General features: G+C 42.9%; 2 protein-coding genes across 8 annotated transcripts in view; one reads left to right on the top strand and one right to left on the bottom strand.

Moving 5' to 3' along the window:
- The window catches only part of AURKA (aurora kinase A), a 124,230-nt gene that overhangs the window by 85,943 nt on the left and 12,693 nt on the right, over window positions 1-25,594 (top strand). The window contains exon 1 of one of the 5 annotated variants that reach the window (XM_075845647.1): window positions 25,096-25,405. The exons of 3 other annotated variants lie outside the window; for them this stretch is intronic. The gene's annotated coding sequence lies outside the window, so the exon portion shown is untranslated. Of the gene's footprint in view, window positions 1-25,095; window positions 25,406-25,594 lie in introns of those variants that run through there. One more of the 5 variants, XM_075845643.1, reaches the window with a different exon arrangement.
- CSTF1 (cleavage stimulation factor subunit 1) lies at window positions 9,937-25,155 on the bottom strand. Of its 3 annotated transcripts, none has more exons than XM_075845641.1 (6): window positions 24,968-25,155; window positions 24,123-24,304; window positions 17,219-17,496; window positions 16,792-16,989; window positions 12,105-12,495; window positions 9,937-11,570 (listed from the first exon to the last, which is right to left on the bottom strand). In XM_075845641.1, exons 2-6 carry the CDS (start codon window positions 24,289-24,291, stop codon window positions 11,311-11,313), a joined length of 1,296 nt encoding a protein of 431 aa, XP_075701756.1. In that variant the 5' UTR covers window positions 24,292-24,304; window positions 24,968-25,155; the 3' UTR covers window positions 9,937-11,310. The 3 variants fall into 3 exon arrangements, with proteins under 3 accessions (XP_075701756.1, XP_075701755.1, XP_075701757.1); XM_075845640.1 differs by having other exon boundaries at window positions 24,123-24,350; window positions 24,968-25,153; XM_075845642.1 differs by lacking the exon at window positions 24,123-24,304.

The following is a 25,594-nucleotide window of genomic DNA, read 5'->3' as shown; positions in this document are numbered from 1 at the left end:
ATACAAGAATATAACTACTATAATACTGCCCCTATATACAAGAATATGACTACTATAATACTGCTCCTATATATAAGAATATAACTACTATAATACTGCCCCTATATACAAGAATATAACTACTATAATACTGCCCCTATATACAAGAATATAACTACTATAATACTGCCCCCTATATACAAGAATATAACTACTATAATACTGCCCCTATGTACAAGAATATAACTACTATAATACTGCCCCCTATATACAAGAATATAACTACTATAATACTGCCCCTATATACAAGAATATAACTACTATAATACTGCCCCTCTATCCAAGAATATAACTACTATAATACTGCCCCTATATACAAGAATATAACTACTATAATACTGCCCCTATATACAAGAATGTAACTACTATAATACTGCCCCCTATATACAAGAATATAACTACTATAATACTGCCCCCTATATACACAAGAATATAACTACTATAATACTGCCCCTATGTACAAGAATATAACTACTATAATACTGCCCCTATATACAAGAATATAACTACTGTAATACTGCCCCTATATACAAGAATATAACTACTATATACTGCTCCTATATACAAGAATATAACTACTATAATACTGCCCCCTGTATACAAGAATATAACTACTATAATACTGCCCCCTATATACAAGAATATAACTACTATAATACTGCCCCTATATACAAGAATATAACTACTATAATACTGCCCCTATATACAAGAATATAACTACTGTAAGGGTATGTTCACACGAGGGCGTCCGTTACGGCTGAAATTACGGGGATGTTTCAGCCTGAAAACATCCCCGTAATTTCAGCCGTACCGGCATGTGCAGGCGCTTGTACGCCGCGTCAATTACGGCCGTAATTAGCGCTGCTATTCATTGGAGTCAATGAATAACGGCTCCAATTACGGCCAAAGAAGTGACAGGTCACTTCTTTGACGCGGGCGTCTATTTACGCGCCGTCATTTGACAGCGGCGCGTAAATATACGCCTCGTGTGAACAGACAAACGTCTGCCCATTGCTTTCAATGGGCAGATGTTTGTCAGCGCTATTGAGGCGCTATTTTCAGACGTAATTCGGGGCAAAAACGCCCGAATTACGTCCGTAAATAGGCCGTGTGAACATACCCTAATACTGTCCCTATATACAAGAATATAACTACTATAATACTGCCCCTATGTACAAGAATATAACTACTATAATACTGCCCCCTATATACAAGAATATAACTACTATAATACTGCTCCTATATACAAGAATATAACTACTATAATACTGCCCCTATATACAAGAATATAACTACTGTAATACTGCCCCTATATACAAGAATATAACTACTATAATACTGCCCCTATATACAAGAATATAACTACTATAATACTGCCTCCTATATACAAGAATATAACTTCTATAATACTGCTCCTATATACAGGAATATAACTACTATAATACTGCCCCTTATATACAAGAATATAACTACTATAATACTGCCCCTATATACAAGAATATAACTTCTATAATACTGCCCCCTATATACAGGAATATAACTACTATAATACTGCTCCTATATACAAGAATATAACTACTATAATACTGCTCCTATATACAGGAATATAACTACTATAATACTGCCCCTTATATACAAGAATATAACTACTATAATACTGCCCCCTATATACAAGAATATAACTTCTATAATACTGCCTCCTATATACAAGAATATAACTTCTATAATACTGCTCCTATATACAGGAATATGACTACTATAATACTGCCCCTTATATACAAGAATATAACTACTATAATACTGCCCCTATGTACAAGAATATAACTACTATAATACTGCCCCTATATACAAGAATATAACTACTATAATACTGCCCTATATACAAGTATATAACTACTATAATACTGCCCCCTATATACAAGAATATAACTACTATAATACTGACCCCTATATACAAGAATATAACTACTATAATACTGCCTCCTATATACAAGAATATAACTACTATAATACTGTCCCCTATATACAAGAATATAACTACTATAATACTGCCCCTATATACAAGAATATAACTACTATAATACTGCTCCCTATATACAAGAATATAACTACTATAATACTGCCCCTATATACAAGAATATAACTACTATAATACTGACCCCTACATACAAGAATATAACTACTATAATACTGCCCCTATATACAAGAATATAACTACTATAATACTGCCCTATATACAAGTATATAACTACTATAATACTGCCCCCTATATACAAGAATATAACTACTATAATACTGACCCCTATATACAAGAATATAACTACTATAATACTGCCTCCTATATACAAGAATATAACTACTATAATACTGTCCCCTATATACAAGAATATAACTACTATAATACTGCCCCTATATACAAGAATATAACTACTATAATACTGCCCCTATATACAAGAATATAACTACTATAATACTGACCCCTACATACAAGAATATAACTACTATAATACTGCCCCTATATACAAGAATATAACTACTATAATACTGACCCCTACATACAAGAATATTACTACTATAATACTGCCCCTATATACAAGAATATAACTACTATAATATTACCCACTATATACAAGAATATAACTACTATAATACTGCCCCTATATACAAGAATATAACTACTATAATACTACCCCCTATATACAAGAATATAACTACTATAATACTGCCTCTATATACAAGAATATAACTACTATAATACTGCTCCTATATACAAGAATATAACTACTATAATACTGCCCCTATATACAAGAATATAACTACTATAATACTGCCCCTATATACAAGAATATAACTACTATAATACTCCCCCCTATATACAAGAATATAACTACTATAATACTGCTCCTATATACAAGAATATAGCTACTATAATACTGCCCCCTATATACAAGAATATAACTACTATAATACTGCCCCCTATATACAGGAATATAACTACTATAATACTGCCCCTATATACAAGAATATAACTACTATAATACTGCCCCTATATACAAGAATATAACTACTATAATACTGCTCCCTATATACAAGAATATAACTACTATAATACTGCTCCTATATACAAGAATATAACTACTATAATACTGCTCCTATATACAAGAATATAACTACTATAATACTGCCCCTATATACAAGAATATAACTACTATAATACTGCCCCTATATACAAGAATATAACTATTATAATACTGCACCTATATACAAGAATATAACTACTATAATACTGCCCCTATATACAAGAATATAACTACTATAATACTGCCCCTATATACAAGAATATAACTACTATAATACTGCTCCTATATACAAGAATATAACTACTATAATACTGCCCCTATATACAAGAATATAACTACTATAATACTGCCCCCTATATACAAGAATATAACTACTATAATACTGCCCTCTATATACAAGAATATAACTACTATAATACTGCTCCTATATACAAGAATATAACTACTATAATACTGCTCCTATATACAAGAATATAACTACTATAATACTGCTCCTATATACAAGAATATAACTACTATAATACTGCTCCTATATACAAGAATATAACTACTATAATACTGCCCCCTATATACAAGAATATAACTACTATAATACTGCCCCTATATACAAGAATATAACTACTATAATACTGCCCTCTATATACAAGAATATAACTACTATAATACTGCTCCTATATACAAGAATATAACTACTATAATACTGCCCCTATATACAAGAATATAACTACTAGAATACTGCCCCCTATATACAAGAATATAACTACTATAATACTGCCCCTATGGATTGGAGGAGATACTAGTATATTGATATTTGAGTGTGGCTATTAGGTGTCTCGTGACTTAGTAGATATTTTGTATGACTATATATATATATGATGGCCGCCTCCTCTCCGGTTTCTCTAGATGTACTTGGAATATCTTTTCCTGGAGTGATTTATGGATGTTCTGATTTGCAGGTTTTTCTTTAGATCAAAGCTTTTAGTTTAGCAGAAAAGGGATTTTGGGTGATGTGGAAATGGCGCTGTGTGGACGCGGGAGGTGCTGCCAAGTATCAGTGCTGCTTTCTATCTCCGCCACATGGTGTTATTAAGTGAAGTCTGCGCATAATAAACCACAGACGGCGATCGGGATGACAAGTTCACTCCTAGCACAAAACATCAGCCAGAAGCATGGAGAGGAGATTGTGGCGCGTACTGGGGAGTCCGGCCGGCCGGCAGCATCACAAATAAACACAACCTCAAATATATATCACTGACCCTGCAGCATGTCCTCTACTTGCAGGGCAGTTGAATACAATCTTTTGTTCCCTGTTATCAGCCATTTCAGGCAGGGGAGAGGCTGATGTAGGACCGGATAATATAATCCGTACATCCACGTTTGTGACTGATATTAGCAGCTCCCCTTATAACGTTGCTGAACTATTATAAGTTATAGAGTTTAGGGTTACTGGCCCTTTAAGTGTGTAGACAGGCGTTATAATGTTTAGGTTTATTGTATTTTGCCGCAGTTACCACAACTCTGTTCTTCGTTGGCCTTTGCTTTGAGGAAGAGTAACATCTGCTTCATGTCATTTACAAACAAGTAACAATGTAAAATGTGTATAAAACAGGATACAAACACCAAGTGCACAATTAGGCCACGCCCATTTATAGAGGACACGCCCCCAATCTATGGTATTTGAATCCCAATTAGTGCATATGATCCCCCTTCATTACACCCCAAAATGAATTCTGACCCTAACCCTTTACCTGGAAAGTTGGCAACTCCACACTAAATATATATTATACATAGTAAAATCGGACTCCCTCTCGTGCCGGATTAAAGTAATTTTACTGTGTATAGAATAATTCTGTTACTTTCAACCAATAGACCAGTTTTTTTTATGTCCAGTTACAACCTTGAAAATCTCAAAATTATTTATTGTATCTATCCCACAAGATGGCAACAGGTCACTAGCTGCCCCAGAAACGACTGATTTCTTCCAATAGACATTTAGACACTTCCCATTTAGATGGATAGATGGATAGATGGATAGATAGATAGATAGATAGATAGATAGATAGATAGATAGATAGATAGATAGATAGATAGATAGATAGATAGATAGATAGATAGATAGATAGATAGATAGATAGATAGATAGATAGATAGATATGAGATAGATAGATAGATAGATAGATAGATAGATAGATAGGAGATAGATAGATAGATATGAGATAGATAGATAGATAGATATGAGATAGATAGATAGATAGATAGATAGATAGATAGATAGATAGATAGATAGATAGATAGATAGATAGATAGATAGATATGAGGATAGATAGATAGATAGATAGATAGATAGATAGATAGATAGATAGATAGATAGATAGATAGATAGATAGATATGAGGATAGATAGATAGATAGATAGATAGATATGAGCATAGATAGATAGATAGATAGATAGATAGATAGATAGATAGATAGATAGATAGATAGATAGATAGATAGATATGAGGATAGATAGATAGATAGATAGATATGAGGATAGATAGATAGATAGATAGATAGATAGATAGATAGATAGATAGATAGATAGATAGATAGATAGATAGATAGATAGATAGATATGAGGATAGATAGATAGATAGATAGATAGATACTTCTTTCTCTATAGATGAGGGTTCACTACACATGATAATTCAGATTGTTTCATTATTGTTAGAAAATATTAAGACTTTATCTTCCACCAATCACTAACAAGTTCTCATTCTTTGGATTGTGCGGATAATCGGCAGATACCCCCTCCCCCCATAGCTAATTGTATTTTATCCAACAGCGACCACTATGAACCGGCCATTACTGTTCCCTCCTCCCTCCAGTTTTGTGAGTCACCTTTTTTGCGGGGCCGGTCGGCTCCATATCTGGCCAGTCGTCCCAGCGTCCTCTCTCCGACCACTGCTGACTGCTCTTTGGCTCTGCGAGCTCTGCACAGTCACGACAAGCTCAGCTGCAGCACATCTGGCTGACACACAGTCCAGGAAGTTCCTGGCGAGGTAGAAGGGTCTGTGCGAGCGCCGATAAGAAGAGAAGGAAAGGAAAAAACTTTCAAACCAACCACAAAATTATAAAAAAAGCTACATTAAAAAAAGGAATAAAAAAAGAATACAAATAATAATACTTTTCAAAAAAATAAAAATAAATAAAAATTGCAATAAAAACTTGACTGTCACCTGTGGTTCAATCCGGAGGGTAAAAATGCAGCGGCTCCTGAGACATTTAAGAAAACATCTCGCTCTTCTCTGGTGGTAAATTCAGGTTCTCACTTTTTCGAGCACGGAGGACGATTTCTTCACCACTTTTAGCTTCAATTTTAGAGAACACGAAGTTCTGTTTTCCTGTTATTCGGAAGTTGCTCTTGACATTTAGTGTCACTGAAGATCATAAACCATGGTCAATAGAGTAGAAGGTGCGGAGAACCTGGGGACCCCTCAGAAAAGGTCCATCACATTTTGGAACCCTGCAAACCCAACTGTGGTCAATGGTGACATTACAATTGGGCTGTAACTTGCCCCTTCACCTCGGGCCCACAGGGGGGGGGGGGGGGGTTAGAATATGTCCATAGCATTCATCATCTAAACGTGATGGACTTTGCAAACCAAGATATGATGAACTGCCGGGGGTTGAATCTTGGCCCCTAAAGTTGGGGCCCTCAGTCTATAAGGGAACACCGGTCAAGGGGATTGACGTATGATCTAATCCCACTAGATCGTTTATTCACTATGTAAATGAATAGTAGGTCAGACAAACTCCGCTCATGTGGTGAGCCCCAGAATCTATATATTTGGGGGGGGGTTCACACTTTTGGGAGCCCCTGTAATTCACCGATTTTTGCATTCGCTGCTGTGTTTATGCATTATAGGGCATCCCATGTGAATCAATAGGTATCCCCCAGGGCTGAGAAGGGGCCCTCTACATTCCCTTAGTCTATTCAGATCCTATATGGTGATCCTGTTTTTTTTCCCTTGCAGTACATCTATGCTATTATGTCAATGGGCCTTAAAGGGAATGTCCACCTAAATTTATGATAATGCCGTTCAAGATGGGGTTTGATATTCTGCCAAGCGACATCTTCCCCTACTCTGATAGCAACACGGTGCCAGTCCAGTTTAGACTGGAAAAGCTGAATCATGTGTTATTGTCTGGTTGCTATGGCTATTATATGGGGGATGTCCATAGCAACCAGTCTGTCTTAGATGAACTCTCCCTTATATGGAAGGGGAACTGAAGGCGGGCTTGACTGTTCGCGTGAAGGGCCAGTGAGGCTCACAAGGACTTTTATAGCTCAATAAAAATAGGCCGAGGTGGAGTATCTCGCCATTTTATCGGCCGCTTGAACTGAACCTTACCGTGATATTAAAGGGGAACTCCAACCAAAACTAAAGTTTCTCACGTGTTCCATTGAGGACTTGCATGTGATGTGCCATTTCATTACCTGTTGTTTTTCTTGCTGCTTAGTTTATTTAGGAGAATATTGAGGGAAGGATAATGACACTGTCCTACCCAGCAGGCTGAGATGGTACCGGCTCATGTGAGGCTGTACTGAGGCATCATGGGATTGTTAGAATAGCACAGAGGATGAGAACTAAGGGTGAAATCTAAATTTAAAGATGACCTCTGATCAAAAGCAGCCAAGAGGCCAGACTGCAGGGAAGGGAGTACAATATATATATATATATATATATATATATATATATATATATATTAAAAAGAGAAGACAGGTGGGAGGAGCAGTGATGGAAAATTGTGTCTACGCTGGAGGGGTTCTTCACTGTAGGCAATCCCTACTTGTTAGAAGGGTCCCTTGACAATAAGCGCTTTACAAAATGACCCAATGCTGCGATACCCAGCGATCAGCTGTGATCTATGTGGAAACCTGGCAGTAAGTGTTGAATTTCCCTGCAGCGTCACCACAGGAGAAATGAAGCATTACACGGTGTCCATTCATATCAATGTGCTGTCTGTATAATGCAGGGCCGGACAGGTCCTCCAGAGAGAGGGAGACGCTCTGTAAACATGGGACCTCCCTCTGTCAACTCAAAATACCCTAATAGGGTGTATGACAACGTGTTTTCTGAACTGGACAACCCCTTTAAGTGAAACACGATAAATTTATCACCCACTTCCTTAGGGACAGGAGCAGTTTCTGAAATCTTCGAATCCTATTGCGTACAGCTGTCTAACCGCGCTGTAAAACATAAGACCCAAAAACGGATACCAACTCACGTTCAGCTGAGCACCGACTTCCTGTCCTCCGCGAGGTGTGAGTTTATTTTGTGGTTCTCTAAAAATAAAAAAATTTAACCTAAAACCTGCAGGAAATTTGCAACTTCCTGACTGCCGTTGAATTCCTGGACTTACCCGCTATGCCCGACGAGGTGGCATCACCCACAGTCTATAGTAAAACCCATGTGGCAATTTAAAGGGCAATTACGCTTCTATTTATTTCTGGTACCGTTGGTGAGAGAATCATTCACAAGCCACACGGAACAAAAAGTATAGAAAATATTGAGCCACAATCCTGTTATTTTTACCATAAACGTCCCTCCCATCATGCATTAGGAAAGAGCACAGGTTTTATTCTCATTCACTGTGGGAGGAGCTTTCACCTGAGCTCATTGTTGCCCCCTGCTGTTTAGTAATGTAATGTGCATGAGTGAACAGCACAGGGATGTCACATGATGTATCGCGCTCCCTTAGGATCTGGCTCCATGGCGTTAATATATGTTGTTACGCGCGGCTATGACCAAACTGACCCATCGTGGGAGATTTCATTGCGCTATTGGCGAGAGCTTGTAATATTATAGGTGTGCAGGATTACGTCATCACCAATCAAATACCTCCTAGCAGCACTGAGACCCCTCCCATCCCCACCCTCCTTGTTCCTCTGTATGTACCCCATGTATATAGTGCTGCGGAAAAGAATATTTATCCCCTATCTTAGGCCCCTTTAGTGCAATGATATAAGAGTTGAGTCGATACAATGAGTAGCTGCAGCGTTATAAAACTCTCCTGATTGGCTATACTATCCATGAGTGCAGTGACCAGTGTATTTATATCAGATGCTGCTTCTCACGGTCTCCTGCTTGTAAGGATTGACATGGATGAACCTAACAGAAGCAGAATGTAGAGGAGACAGGCTGAAGCTGCATCACATAGGAATATACTGAGATTCTATGTCACTTGCTGCACTTAATGAACAAGTGCAGTGTAATGAGACTCTGCCCCCTCTGCCAAATTAGTAGCAACCAAGGGGTTTTCCACAACCGGACAATTGATGACCCTATCCACACCCGGATCCGCACCGATCAGCCTCCGGATGTTTATGCCAGAAGCAGTTGGCTCCAGTCACCGACTAGCGGCCAAACTGCAGTATTCAAGTGAATAGGAGCAGAGCTGTAGTTCTGCAGCGTGGCCGCTATGCAATGTACGGAGCCAACTGCTTCCGGCTCCAACTACATACCGTTCAAAATATCCGGCAGCCGGAGCAGCTGATCGGTGCAGGGTCCGGGCGTCGGACCCACACCGATCATATACTGATGACCTATTCTGTGGATCGGTCATCAGTTATCCGGTCACGGAAAACCCCTTTAACAGCCAGTAAATCTGCCCATGTAAAAACGCCCACACAAATAAATATGTATGTAAATGTATGCGCTGTGGGTGGAGCTACCTGGCTAACTGATGAATAACAGCCTGCAGCTTAATAGAGTGCGTTACCTGTAGTATCCAGCAGAGCGGCGCCCTCCCACACAATGATTATACTTCAGACCTGCTGTTTAACCGTTTTATTTTAAAAAAAAACTGAAAATATTCAGGATGACATTTGGTACAATCGGTATGCACAGCCCCCCAAAAACAGCAAGAAACTTTGATTCAGTAAGGGCTGGCAGCTTCATATCTACTATAGTGGAGAGGGGCAGATTGGTTGTGCAGATGGGACTTGCCCGGCCTCGTGTGGTCCATGACTGGAGACTTCTGGCTGCTCAGTAAGGCCCAGATTACACGTGTACTGGAATAGAAGAACACAGCTTTCTTCCAGAAACAGCACCACACCTGACCAAAAGGTTGTGTCTGGTACTGCAGCTCAGCTTCATTGAAGTGAATGGGTCTGAGCTGCAATATCACACACAACCTGTGGACAGGTGTGGTGCTGTTTTTCGAAAACTACAGCCATGGTTTTCCAATTCTGGACAACCCCTTTAAGGGAACGCTTCAGAAAAAAACTGATACACTTATGTCTGGAACAAAGCCGAGGAGGCGGGGCATGACAAAGATATTCACAGAACATCAAAGACATTTCATGCCCCGCCCCTGCAGGCCCGTTCCTAGACATAACAGTGGTCCTCATTTATCAAAACTGACCTTGTGCCCCTAGCAACCAATCCGGGCTCACCTACCTTTCAATTAAAGGTTTGAAAAAAAAGAAAGCTGCACAGTGATTGGTTATGTGAAAAATGCGTCAGGACAGATCTCTATAAAAAATAAAAAAATAAAAAAACCCTTAACAAAACAGGGTCATGACAGAGCGTTGTACCAGCCTTACCCCAACTAGTTCTAAAATTCCCATTGCATGACGGATCGGAGACGTACGATGACATCATTCTTCTGTACATCTGGGATTTAAAGGGGTATTCCCATTATTAGAAGTCCGGGGCCCCCATCGCTCCTCAGAACAAAGGGGCCCTTTAGTTTCTCCCCGCACAGCGGTGCTCACTTGAATTGGCAAATCAGCTGGCTGGGGGGGGGGGGCGTCTTGGAATTAATGGGGTCCCCGAGGCCAGACCCCCGCCGATCATAAGGTTATGGCATATCCTAGTCATATATACCATAACTTTATAATGTGACGATTCCCCTTTAATTTGAACCAAAAAAAATTGACACAGTAATGGAGAGATATGAAACATCATGGAACAGCGCGTACAATAGTAACAAGTCATCGGAACCTGGCAGCGTTGTGGGCGGGGCACCCCTGAGGTCGGACATTCCACACACCTCTCCCCTGCAGGGCTCGGGGGATCCCATAATAAAATATATTCCAAAGATAAAGCAGCAGGAGCGCGCTGGAGACGTCACTGTTCTGTACACTGGGGGGCGCTACATCCATTAGTTCTCCCTTGCCATCCGTCGTGCGGGGTTTAATTCTTTTAGTCTGTGGTTGACCTTCGGTACCAGAATCGGGCTCGGAAGTCGTCGCTGCAGGTCATGAATCCAGGGTTGGTGGGAGAGTGGACGATGCAGCGGACGATGTTATTGTGTCCTAGGGAGAGGAGGTTGCGGCGTTCGGACGTTCTGGAGTCCCAGCAGCACAAGCTGATTGTCCTTTCGTCAGGGAGTAGGACGTAGTCTTCTGTGTGGTTGAAGACGGCCTGCGTCCTGTGCACCTGCCTGCCGCTGAGTCCGGCACCTACATACAGAGAAGAGGCACGTTATAGGGGTTCAGTCCGCTGCCCACGACCAGCATGGGTTAATTGTGACATCTACCTAATACAAATCCCCCCCCCCCCCCCAATGTGTATCCTATATACTGGCTGGTAGTTCCTCCATACACTTTTGCCCCCTGCTGGTCGCAAGCGGTAATACACTCACACCATCATAGAGTGAGACCAGATAATCAGAGGCAGGCAACTGATCAGCAGCGCTACACAGCGCCGGACGTGTACAGCACCCTGGACTTTCTGATGGTAAAATCCCTGAAATCATATGGCATGGATTAACCAACAATTTTAGGCATAGAAGATAAAGCATTGGTGGAGGGCTCGTGCTGCAGACAGTTGCCTTACAGACAGGGACAGGTGCAATCTGAAGTTGAATAAAAAGCTGATCTGGGATAGTATAGCAATATGAGACCGGCTATGATCAAAGGAGAGGAGGATACTAAGGTAGGGACTGCTGGGTATGGTCTGCATTTCAGGCCAGGTGGTCACCGACTGTCCCTTACCTGTGTACTTGACCAGCATACGGCTGGTAGAGATCTCCCACAGCTTGGCCACAGAGTCCTTGCCGTTGGACAGGATGTATTTGGAGTTTTTGGAGAAGACGGCGGAGCACACTTCAGCCCCGTCATGCGCCTTCTCATACGTGGTAATGCAGCGGTTGGAGACGCCGTCCCAGAGTTTGATGCTGCCGTCCTTGCTGCAGGTGACGTAGGTGTTGGCGCTCGGGTTATAGTTGACGGAGCAGATGGCGTCCGAGTGCTGGTCTTGCGGGTTACAGGATACGAAGCACTGGAAGGTGTTGACATCGTAGAGGCGCAGCGTGGGGTGCTGAGTGCCCACTATGATGAAGTCTCCCGACGGGTGGAAGGAGATGGAGCGCAGCATTTCTGCTTCCTGGAGGGTCACACAAATGACAGAGTTACTCTATATGTTTCCCTGCAGGATCTGATCTCACCCCCTCATTCCAGTCTATCTGCTCCTCATTGGCTGTGCAGCTAAATCAACGCTACTGCTCCCTGTTATCAGGAATTTTAAGTTGGAGAAACTATAGTGTTCTTCAACCTGCAGAAATATTTACATCAAAACATGTGACTGACGTCAACTAGAACTCCTTGCAGGAAAAAAACAAAACTTCCCCCCTGCTATGTAGAAGCACAGCTAAAGTGAAGGTCTGCCCACAAGCTTGCTGACTGTTTCGAATAAATCAGCAGAATAGTGAGTGCAGCTCTGGAGTATAATACAGGATATAACTCAGGATCAGTACAGGATAAGTAATGTAATGTATGTACACAGTGACTCCACCAGCAGAATAGTGAGTGCAGCTCTGGAGTATAATACAGGATGTAACTCAGGATCAGTACAGGATAAGTAATGTAATGTATGTACACAGTGACTCCACCAGCAGAATAGTGAGTGCAGCTCTGGAGTATAATACAGGATGTAACTCAGGATCAGTACAGGATAAGTAATGTAATGTATGTACACAGTGACTCCACCAGCAGAATAGTGAGTACAGCTCTGGAGTATAATACAGGATATAACTCAGGATCAGTACAGGATAAGTAATGTAATGTATGTACACAGTGACTCCACCAGCAGAATAGTGAGTGCAGCTCTGGAGTATAATACAGGATATAACTCAGGATCAGTACAGAATAAGTAATGTAATGTATTTACACAGTGACTCCACCAGCAGAATAGTGAGTGCAGCTCTGGAGTATAATACAGGATATAACTCAGGATCAGTACAGGATAAGTAATGTAATGTATGTACACAATGACTCCACCAGCAGAATAGTGAGTGCAGCTCTGGAGTATAATACAGGATATAACTCAGGATCAGTACAGGATAAGTAATGTAATGTATGTACACAGTGACTCCACCAGCAGAATAGTGAGTGCAGCTCTGGAGTATAATACAGGATGTAACTCAGGATCAGTACAGGATAAGTAATGTATGTACACAGTGACTCCACCAGCAGAATAGTGAGTGCAGATCTGGAGTATAATACGGGATGTAACTCAGGATCAGTACAGGATAAGTAATGTATGTACACAGTGACTCCACCAGCAGAATAGTGAGTGCAGCTCTGCAGTATAATACAGGATATAACTCAGGCTCAGTACAGGATAAGTAATGTAATGTATGTACACAGTGACTCCACCAGCAGAATAGCGAGTGCAGCTCTGGAGTATAATACAGGATGTAACTCAGGATCAGTACAGGATAAGTAATGTAATGTATGTACACAGTGACTCCACCAGCAGAATAGCGAGTGCAGCTCTGGAGTATAATACAGGATGTAACTCAGGATCAGTACAGGATAAGTAATGTAATGTATGTACACAGTGACTCCACCAGCAGAATAGCGAGTGCAGCTCTGGAGTATAATACAGGATGTAACTCAGGATCAGTACAGGATAAGTAATGTAATGTATGTACACAGTGACACCACCAGCAGAATAGTGAGTGCAGCTCTGGAGTATAATACAGGATGTAACTCAGGATCAGTACAGGATAAGTAATGTAATGTATGTACACAGTGACTCCACCAGCAGAATAGTGAGTGCAGCTCTGGAGTAGAATACAGGATGTAACTCAGGATCAGTACAGGATAAGTAATGTAATGTATGTACACAGTGACTCCACCAGCAGAATAGTGAGTGCAGCTCTGGAGTATAATACAGGATATAACTCAGGATCAGTACAGGATAAGTAATGTAATGTATGTACACAGTGACTCCACCAGCAGAATAGTGAGTGCAGCTCTGGAGTAGAATACAGGATGTAACTCAGGATCAGTACAGGATAAGTAATGTAATGTATGTACACAGTGACTCCACCAGCAGAATAGTGAGTGCAGCTCTGGAGTAGAATACAGGATGTAACTCAGGATCAGTACAGGATAAGTAATGTAATGTATGTACACAGTGACTCCACCAGCAGAATAGTGAGTGCAGCTCTGGAGTAGAATACAGGATGTAACTCAGGATCAGTACAGGATAAGTAATGTAATGTATGTACACAGTGACTCCACCAGCAGAATAGTGAGTGCAGCTCTGGAGTATAATACAGGATGTAACTCAGGATCAGTACAGGATAAGTAATGTAATGTATGTACACAGTGACACCACCAACAGAATAGTGAGTGCAGCTCTGGAGTATAATACAGGATGTAACTCAGGATCAGTACAGGATAAGTAATGTAATGTATGTACACAGTGACTCCACCAGCAGAATAGTGAGTGCAGCTCTGGTGTAGAATACAGGATGTAACTCAGGATCAGTACAGGATAAGTAATGTAATGTATGTACACAGTGACTCCACCAGCAGAATAGTGAGTGCAGCTCTGGAGTATAATACAGGATGTAACTCAGGATCAGTACAGGATAAGTAATGTAATGTATGTACACAGTGACTCCACCAGCAGAATAGTGAGTGCAGCTCTGGAGTATAATACAGGATGTAACTCAGGATCAGTACAGGATAAGTAATGTAATGTATGTACACAGTGACACCACCAGCAGAATAGTGAGTGCAGCTCTGGAGTATAATACAGGATGTAACTCAGGATCAGTACAGGATAAGTAATGTAATGTATGTACACAGTGACTCCACCAGCAGAATAGTGAGTGCAGCTCTGGAGTAGAATACAGGATGTAACTCAGGATCAGTACAGGATAAGTAATGTAATGTATGTACACAGTGACTCCACCAGCAGAATAGTGAGTGCAGCTCTGGAGTATAATACAGGATATAACTCAGGATCAGTACAGGATAAGTAATGTAATGTATGTACACAGTGACTCCACCAGCAGAATAGTGAGTGCAGCTCTGGAGTATAATACAGGATGTAACTCAGGATCAGTACAGGATAAGTAATGTAATGTATGTACACAGTGACTCCACCAGCAGAATAGTGAGTGCAGCTCTGGAGTATAATACAGGATGTAACTCAGGATCAGTACAGGATAAGTAATGTAATGTATGTACACAGTGACACCACCAGCAGAATAGTGAGTGCAGCTCTGGAGTATAATACAGGATGTAACTCAGGATCAGTACAGGATAAGTAATGTAATGTATGTACACAGTGACTCCACCAGCAGAATAGTGAGTGCAGCTCTGGAGTATAATACAGGATGTAACTCAGGATCAGTACAGGATAAGTAATGTAATGTATGTACATAGTGACTCTGCTGTTTATGTAGATATCTGTAGAAAATATCCAGCAGTCTGGAAGATCCATTGATTTACTGTATGGTTGTTAGTAGTGATTTGCCCACTAGGGGCAGTATAGCAGTACTCTGAGAATAGAGACCTATTGGATGAGACGTTTAGATGAAGTCACTGAGTGGCGAAGTTTTCAGGAGAGGACACGCAGTTTAGATTAAATCAGTCTGGGATCAATACTGCAATTTACTGCAGAGAAGTAATAACGGACCCTCATGTACCAGAGACCCTTCACTCTCACAAGTACCTCTCGCTCCTCTCGCTGTCAGAGTCACTGTGACCGCGGTGTCATTGGATGAGTCACAATGAGGCGGCCGGGGAGCAGTGAGCCAACGCGACCACCCGAGATCCGACAAGAAGACTGTTCTTAATAACCTTAAAGTGAAGAGTCACTGAAATAATAGAATACCTTAGTGGTGCCGGATTAACAGATTCTGAATTATCAGACGTTCACGGGAAAAAGTCTAGAAAACGCACGTGTAAGTGAGGGGTAACCCTGATAAACGCTGGATTATCAGATGCCGGATTATAGGAATTCTATTGACGAATATGAATATGTTAAATTATCCAATTACAAGTAGGAACGTTTCCGCTATTAACCATTTGCGGTCATGTGCTGATGGGCGCCACGACAGTCTGCAGTACTCCACTGCCACAATGCAGCCCGTATCCTGCAAGGAGAAGTCCTCACAGCCCTGCGGGGTTAACCACATAGGGCTACTGAGCGTGTGCTTCTCTGTCCTTATTACCGGTGACAACTTGTCTCTCGTAATGAAACCAAATGAAGTTGTCAGGGCTCCGCCCATGTTAAAACGATTCTGTTTAATGTTCCTTGAGGAAAGATCAGGGTGGAGCAGGGAGTAATATTTGGTTATATTGTTATTATACTCATCACACCACACCCAGACCCGATCTATTCCCTGTGAGTGGACTCCCCCTCTAAATGGTCACTGACCTGGATGTGCTTGAAGGCTCTCTTGGCTGATGGTTTCGAGTAGTCGAAGAGTTTCAGGGTGAAGTCTTTGGAGCCGGAGGCGAGGATCTGCTCCGTGGGGTGGAAAGCCAAACAGGTGACTTCATCGACGTGGTCATAAAGGGTGCGGATGACGGGATGGTTCTCCATGTTCTGCTGCGCCGTCTCATTCATCATGACCTGAGGGAGAGAAACATCTGAGGTTTAGGAAGGCGAAGCGCAGTACAAGGACTATTCCAGAAGGCCCCATAAACTGCTGCATCTGAATCTGAGATTTCTTGAATAGAATGCTAGAATTGCAGTGCAGACTGACACACAAGCAGAGGATTCTATACCATCCAGGATATGTGGAAAGCGGACTGACATCAGCACTGGGCGGTGGTGGCAGCTCTGAGTGGTTGTCAGTTACCTCTATCGGCATGGCGCTCTTGGCCAGCATACGCTCCGTGTCCAGGACCTTTATGGAGGCGTCGGCGGAGCCGGTTGCGATCAGCTGTCCGTCCCTGCTGTAGGTGGCCACACGACAAGGGCCCTTGTGCGAGGTCACGTAGCAGGTCTCGTACTCGGACGCCTCTGGGGACATGGTCTGAACGTCCGCATCGAACTCCAGGTCTATTCCTGTGCCGGGGGCTACAGTATCGGAGCGGCCTATGGCGTACTGGACGGCGCTGTCATCGTTCTCCATACCTGCAAATAAATATTATCAAAGGGGTCGGAGAGTAAAGCTTAAAGGGGTCTGCCGCCATTATTCAAAAAACCCTTGTAAACTTTCTAATAGACTGAGTTTAAGTTCCCACCATTTTTAAGATCTCTGTTTGCTGTGAGTGAATGGAAACATTCATGCGATACATCCATAGACTGAGAATATGTTCAGGTAATAATGGCACTTTTTTGCACGGTTTTTATGGCCACAATGCTGCGCGTCACGAGAGCCCTTCAGCTCCGTTCACATGGTGAGGATTTGCACTAGACCTGCCGTAGATTTTGTAGTTTATCTGCGGCAAAAACCACGCAAATGGGGCATAAAACTGCGCAGTTGACATGCATGGTCAGTGGAATTGTTACGGATTCTGTCCGGATAAAGCGCCCAACGTGTGAATGAGGCCTTAGTCACACAGCGGAGGGTTTGTTACATTTTCACGGACCCTTCATATGCTCTGTTGAAACAACGATCGTTTGAACGGCCCCATTGAAATACATGACGCCGCGTGACGGCCATTGTTTTAACGGCCGTCACACAGACCTGATATACGCTCGTCTGAATGAGCCCTTAACAGGACAAGATAGAGACAGGTTTTCAGCCTATGCATGTTCCTATTCACTGACAGCAAGCTCTTAAAGGGAAGGTGTCATGATTTTATTTATTTTTATTATATTGCTTTTAATATAATGTAAACAAAAATTTTATTTATTTCTACACTTTCTACTTTTTAACCCCTTGCGTACCTTTGACGTAATAGTACGTCGCTGGCCGCTTATGCCAGCGTACCTTCGACGTACTATTACGGCGCAGGAATAAACTGTCACTGTGTGAAATCACATAGTGACAGAACAGCGGCGGCAGCTGTCATTGACAGCTAACCGTCTCTGCTACCGGCCTGGGGACCAATTAGCAGTCCCCAATGCCGGCGATTGCTGTGATTGGTCAGTCTCTGAAGACTGACCAATCACAGCCGTCTGTGACGTCGTCTGCAGGAGAAAGCTCCTGTCACTTTCTCTGATCTCCTCACTTCTGTGAGATACGTGAGGAGATCAGACAAAGCGGTGTAAAAAAAACCAAAACACTTTTTATTAACCCCTTCCCGAATATGGGCGTATAGTAACGCCCTGAGGATGAAGCGGGCACAGGAGCTGTGCTCGCTCCATCTTCATCGGATGTCGGCTGTAATATACAGCCGACATCCCACTGCAACTACAGCGATCACTGTCCTCTCCGATCGCTGTAGTTTAACCCCTTAAATGCCGCTGTCAATAGCGACAGCGGCATTTAAGTGATTGATACAGAGGGAGGGGGCTCCCTCTGCACCCCATTGCCCCCCCCCCGCGAAAAATCGCGGGGTTCTGATGGTTGCGATGGCAACCAGGAAGCCTAGCAACGGCTTCCTGGTTGCCAGGTACGGGAGCCTATTAGGTCCTGCCCAAGGCAGGACGTAATAGGCTCAACTGTCAGTTGTAAAGTGACAGTTACAATACACTGCACTACATCAGTACATACAGAAGTAGTGCAGTGTATTGTGCAGGGGATCAGAAGATCAGATCTGCCAGTCCCCTAGTATGTGTAAAATAAAAAGTGAAAAAAAAGTTAAAAAAAAGTTTTAGATAAATAAATAAATACAAGTTTTACGTAATAAAAACAATAATCGCCTTGTTTCCCTGATCAAGCCCTTTATAATTAGAAAAAAAAGACAAAAACTAGACATAATAGGTATCGCCGCGTTCGTATCGGCCTGACCTAAAAAAATATCATATTATTTATCCCGCATGGTGAACACCGTAAAAAAAATACCATAAAAAACAATGGCAGAATTTCCTTTTTTGGTCACGTTGTTTCCAAAAAAATGGAATAAAAAGTGATCAAAAAGTCGCGCGTAGCCAAACACGTTACCAATAAAAACGACAGTGTGTCACGCAAAAAATGTATGTACTCCGCACAGATTACATATGCCCCCACATTATAAACTGAAACACCAGTAAAACACTAAACAAAACTACTACCAAGCAAAATCTGCGCTCCAAAAGCCAAATGGCGCTCCTTCTGGGCCTGGCAGTGTGCCCAAACAGCGGTTTATGACCACATATGGGGTATTACCGTACTCTGGAGAACCGCTTAACAATTTATGGGGCGTATGTCTCCGGTGGTACAAGCTGGGCCCAACGCATTGGGCACTGAAATAGCATATATGTGGAAAATGTCAATTTTCAATCTGCAACATCCACTGTGCACTAATTTCTGCAAAACCTTTGGGGGTCAAAATGCTCACTACACTTCTAGATGAGTTCCTTGAGGGGTGTAGTTTCCTAAATGGGGTCACTTCTCGGGAGTTTTCACTGTACTCGTACCTCAGCGCAATGCAACATGGCGTCAAAAACAAATTTTGTAAAATCTCCACTCCAAAAACGAAATTGCACTTTTTCCGTTTAGACCCTTGCCGTATGTCCAAATAGCCGTTTACAACCACATATGGGGTATTTCCGTAATCAGGAGAAATTGTGTAACACATTTTGGGGTGTCTTTTCTCCTGTATTCCTTGTGGAAATGAAAAATTCTGAGCTAAAGCTACAGGTTATTGGGAAAAAAAAAATGTTTTCATTTTCACGGACCAATTCTAATAAAATCTATAAAAAATCTGAGGGCTCAAAATGCTCACTACACCTCTAATTTAATTCTTTCAGGGGTATAGTCTCCAAATTGGGATCACATCTGGGGAATTTCTACTGTACTGGCACTTCAGGGACTCTGCAAATGCGACATGGCCCCCAGAAACCAATTCAGCAAAATCTGAGCTGCAAAATCCAAATGGTGCTCCGTCCCTTCTGAGCCCTGCCGTGGGTCCAAACAGCAGTTTATTACAACATATGGGGTATTTCCGTAATCGGGAGAAATTGCTTTACAAATGTTGGGGGGCTTTCTCTCCTTTATTTCTTGCAAAAATTAGAAATTTTTACGTTTTTCCAGAAAAAAAGTAGATTTTCATTTTCACAGACTAACTCCAGAAAATATAGCAAAATACCTGTGAGGTCAAAATGCTAACTATACCCCTAGATAAATTCCCTGAGGGGTGTAGTTGGGGGTCACTTTTGGGGGTTTCCACTGTTTTGGCACCACAAGACCTCTTCAAACCTGACATGGTGCCTAAAATATATTCTGAAAAAAGGAGGCCCCAAAATCCACTAGGTGCTCCTTTGCTTCTGAGGCCGGTGTTTCAGTCCATTATCACACTAGGGCCACATGTGGGATATTTCTAAAAACTGCAGAATCTGGGCAATAAATACGGAGTTGCGTTTCTCAGGTAAAACCTTCTGTGGTACAGAAGAAAATGTATTACATATGTATTTTGTAAAAAAAAAATGAAATTTGAAAATTTCAGCTCTACTTTCCTTCAATTCCTGTAAAACACCTAAAGAGTTGAAACACTTTCTGAATGCTGTTTTGGATACTTTGAGGGGTGCAGTTTTCAAAATGGGGTGTTTTATGGGGGTTTCTAATATATAGGGCACTCAAAACCACTTCAGAACTGAACTCGTCCCTGAAAAAAAATCGCTTTTTGAAATTTTCTTAAAAATATGAGAAATTGCTGCTAAAGTTCTAAGCCTTGTGATGTCATAGAAAAATAAAAGGATGTTCAAAAAACGATGCAAACATAAAGTAGACATATGGGAGATGTTAATTGGTAACTATTTTGTGTGGTATTACCATCTGTTTTACAAGCAGATACATTTAAAATGGGAAAAATCATAATTTCTTCATATTTTCGCTAAATGTTGGTGTTTTTCACAAATAAGCAATGAATTTATCGACCAAATTTTTGCACTAAACTAAAGTACAATATGTCACGAGAAAACAGTCTCAGAATCAATTGGATAGGTAAAAGCATTCCGGAGTTATTACCACATAAAGTGATACATGTCAGATTTGAAAAAATGGGTCTGGTCCTCAAGGCCAAAATGAGCTGGGTACTCAAGGGGTTAATGTATTCTTACTTTTACTTCTCTATGGGGGCTGCCATTTTTGTTCATCTCTGCGTGTGTCGATTAACGACACATACAGAGATGGAATACGGCAGCTACAATGCATAGGGCACAATGAACGGGAGCCGTTTATTGCCTCTGTACTGCGCAGACGCAGGTCACAGTCACACAGCTGTTTGCAGGGAGAAAGCAGGCGCCATTATGAAGACCAGCTGCACTGCAGGTAAGGTGTGTGTCTCTGTCTGTCCCTCTCTCTCTCTCTCATAGACCCCCGCTCTCGTGACCCCCGACGGGCCCCCCCCCCCCCCAACGCTAGATGTATTCTCAGTGTGGACGGTGTGCGGAGCTAAGCGTATCAGATGTAGAGCTGAGTGTGTGTCTGTGTAGTAGAGCTGAGTGTGTGTGTATGTACATATGTAGTAGAGCTGAGTGTGAGATGTATTCTCAGTGTGGACAATGTGCGGACTGTGATCGGGTGAGGAGGTGATGTATCCGTCAGCAGGAGGTTGGGGAGGAGACTGTCAGCAATATTGTATGGGGACGATGGAGGAGACTGTCAGCAAGATTGTATGGTGATGCTGGAGGAGACTGTCGGCAAGATTGTATGGTGATGCGTCCCCACCCAATCTCCCCAGTCTCCTCCAGCGTCACCACCCAATCTCCCCAGTCTCCTCCAGCGTCACCATACAATCCTGCTGACAGTTTCCTCCAGCGTCACCATACAATCCTGCTGACAGTGATGCTGGAGGAGACTGTCAGCAGGATAGGGTGGTGATCCCAGAGGACACTGTCAGCAGGATTGTATTGTGACGCTGGAGGAAACTGTCAGCAGTATTGGGTGGTGATCCTGGAGGAGACTGTCAGCAGGATGGAGGGATAAAGACATTTAGCAGGAGAGGCATGTAAAATGCGCAAAAAAAAAAAAAAAAAAGTGTCAAATACACGCGGTGTTGAACCGGTCAACTGAAAAGTCATTCACTTCACTTTTATCATTCTAAGGGTATGTTCACATGCTGTGTTTTCAGCCGTTTTTCGGGCCGTAAACGTCCCGAAAAACGGCTGAAAAATCGGAAGCAGAACGTCTCCAAACATCTGCCCATTGGTTTCAATGGGAAATACGGCGTTCTGTTCTGACGGGGCGTTTTTTTACACGGCCATTTTCCAAAAACGACAATTAAAAAGACGCCCACCAAAAAGAAGTGCCTGTCACTTCTTAGGACGTTTTTGGAGCCTTTTTTCATTGACGCTATAGAAAAACAGCGACACATTCCCTTTAAATAGTGAGAAAATGAAAGTTAGGTCCTGTTCACACAGAGATTTTTGCTGTGGAAACCGCAGCAAAAAAACTTTCAAAAATCGCCTCCCATTGTTCCCAGCGGTTTTTTGCGTCGAGCATAAGAAGCGACAACATGCCCTTTCTTCGGGCGTTTCCGTCTCTGACCTCCCATTGACAACGAGAGGCAAAGAAAGCGTTTTTTCACTGCGTTTTAAGGCAGCGGCACTCAACGGCCGGGGCCGAAAAACGCGGCACAAGGCAGGTCGATTTTTCTGCCTGCAAAAAACTCAGTGTGAACAGGGCCTTACGCCTCTTGCACATGACTGTGTTCGGGCCGTTAAAAATGGTCGGAGTGTCCGCTGCATCTCCTGGCCCGACCGCGGAGTTCAGTTCACCTGTGCAGCGGTCGGGCCAGGAAATGTGTCCGACACTCGGACCGCTTTTCACGGCCCAAACTCGGACGTGTGCAACTACACTTAGGGCTCATTCAGACGAGCGCGTTCCCCGTTCGTGCGTTGAAATAACGGACAGCACACGGACCCATTCATTTCAATGGGGCTATTCACACACGCAGGCGTTTTCATCCAGTCGCCCATTGAAGTCTATGGGTGCGTGAAAACCACCCATAGAAATGATTAAAAAAAATAAAGATAAAATGAAGCGCCTGCACGGACGTGAAAAACTGACGGCACACGCAACGCGCACTGACGGCACACGGACATTTAATGTAGGTAAAACGCTGCGGTTTTAACGCGCATAAATCGGGCACGATCGTCTGAATGTCGCCTTAGGCCGTGTTCACACAGGGTGGATACGCTGCGAAAAAGCACAAACTATCCGCCCCGGAGCCCGCAGGGAGTTCTGGATGAAAAACCGCCCCAAATTGTGCTGCAGTTTTTCGGCCGGAAGGTCTCCTGTGGAAAACAGCGGAAAAAAAAAAAGGTCTATACTTACCCGTAGTCATGGCGATGCGTCCCTCTGACGTCCTGGGGCCCGGCCTCCTGGGATGACCTTTCATCGTATGTGACCACCACAGCCCTATGATTGGCTGCAGCAGTCACATGGTATGAAAAGTCATCCCAGGAGGCCGGGCCCAGGACGTCAGAGGGACGCATCGCCATGACTACGGGTAAGTATAGCCTTTTTTTTTTTTCCTGAGTTGCGATTTTGGAGGTGGCATTTTACGCTACGTGTGAACACACACAAAGCCTTCATCATGGACTGATTACACTTCATTTACATGGGACTGCAGCGGCTGGAAGTCTGGCTGACGGAGGAATGAGCTCTCTGTCTCCTCCGGTCCCTACGCGTCCCTCTCCTGCTCCCTACTCTGGACGGTTCCACTCACCCACTTTGATGAGGTGCAGCAGCTGTTCGGAGGGGGCGCACACCGTGTTCATCTTGATCTCGCTGATGAGGCCATTGGCGAGGTTTATATGGCCGTCGTACAGCAGCTGGCTGATGATCAGCTTGTACAGCTGGTGGCGATCCTTCAGCGTTACCTTATACCTATACATTGTACCGGAGCTGCTGCGAGCGACAGAAACGAACCACAAAACGATGATACGGTCAACGACTAGAAATAACAGGAAAATCACACGTCAGTCTCGATCACGGGAGTTCTACATCATAGCCCCACTAATTACAAGTCCTCCTCTTCTCCTAAATGGAGTTATACTGCTGCCCTGCTCCTCCTCCGTGCTTTAAACTGCAGCTCTGCTTTATTTACGCAGTGATACATCCCTTAGGTCTGAATAACAGCAAATTTTACTAGGTGACAACCCCTGTGGGAGCCATATTGACCACCAGGAACAACTGGACACGGCTGGTCCTCCCACCAGGACACCGGACGATAAACAGGGTGTTTGATATACATGTTATCAGTGTTAGAAGTGGAGTTCCCCTTTAAATTAGGAGGAACCAACAGCAACCAATCAGATCATACGTTTCATTTTTGCAGTGACCTTTTGAAAATAAAAGCTGTATTCTGATAGGTTGCTATGGGTAACAAGGAATCTTCTCCACGGAGTCAGCTAGACCCATGAGGTCCATACAGCCTCTTCCGAAAGCCGCATTTAGAGGGGACTGTCTCCCTTTTATCCCATGAATTTGCAGCCTTCAATGCACGTTAACGTTAGTTCCTCTCCAGCCGTGCTAGGAAGGCGTTAACAGCCCCGAGGTTCACATACTTACAGCTGAGTCGCCGCCGCCTTGAACGGTGGAGATCGTGTTACGTCACCAACGAGCGCCGGTCTGCCAGTAATGACGTCACTAGATTCCCACAAACTCCCGCGTGTTTCTTCTTACTGCGCTTGCGCTCTCTACAGTCCTCCTTCTCCCTCACTTCTGCGTCATGACGTCCGCGGTGTTACCGCCTCACTTCAACTGTTTTTCTTCCAGTCAACCAATCATCTTCGATCGGGTTTAAGACTGTAGCCAATCAGCGTCGAGAGCGGGTTAAAGCGCCTTAAAAGCGGGTAGTTCGAATCTGTGAGGAGACGAGCGGTTGGTGGATGCGGATGAGGAGTGATTTAGGCCCTGGGGTTGGAGGAAGTAGAAGGCCTCACTGCTTGTCCGGCTCCGTGTGAGGAAGACTGCTCTCCTGTGTGCTGAGACGTCACCTGGGAGAGGTGTGTGGCTGAACCCAAGAGCTAGCACTCTAATGCCGCCAGTCAGCGCAGGTTATCCTGTTTAGCCAGCCGCAAGGGTCTATTAACCCTTTATATGGTTGTTTGTCTGACAGATGGGAGGTGCTGGGGTGAGGAGCTTGCACTCTAATCTAGTTTGTTAGTTCTCGGTGTGGGGGGAGGGGTTATGTCT

The sequence above is a fragment of the Rhinoderma darwinii genome, chromosome 13, assembly GCF_050947455.1.
Source record: "Rhinoderma darwinii isolate aRhiDar2 chromosome 13, aRhiDar2.hap1, whole genome shotgun sequence".
In the NCBI taxonomy this organism is placed as follows: domain Eukaryota; kingdom Metazoa; phylum Chordata; class Amphibia; order Anura; family Rhinodermatidae; genus Rhinoderma; species Rhinoderma darwinii.
The sequence above is the reverse complement of the archived record's forward strand: the minus strand, read 5'-3'. Positions and strand labels throughout refer to the sequence as shown.

Coding starts and splice junctions, on each gene's coding strand:
- CSTF1 (XM_075845641.1), bottom strand. CDS start 24,291: ATGTATAGGTATAAGGTAACGCTGAAGGATCGCCACCAGCTGTACAAG. Junction 17,497..24,122: donor GCTGCACCTCATCAAAGTGG/GTGAGTGGAACC, acceptor ATTTATTTGCAG/GTATGGAGAACGATGACAGC. Junction 11,571..12,104: donor TATGCTGGTCAAGTACACAG/GTAAGGGACAGT, acceptor CTCTGTATGTAG/GTGCCGGACTCAGCGGCAGG.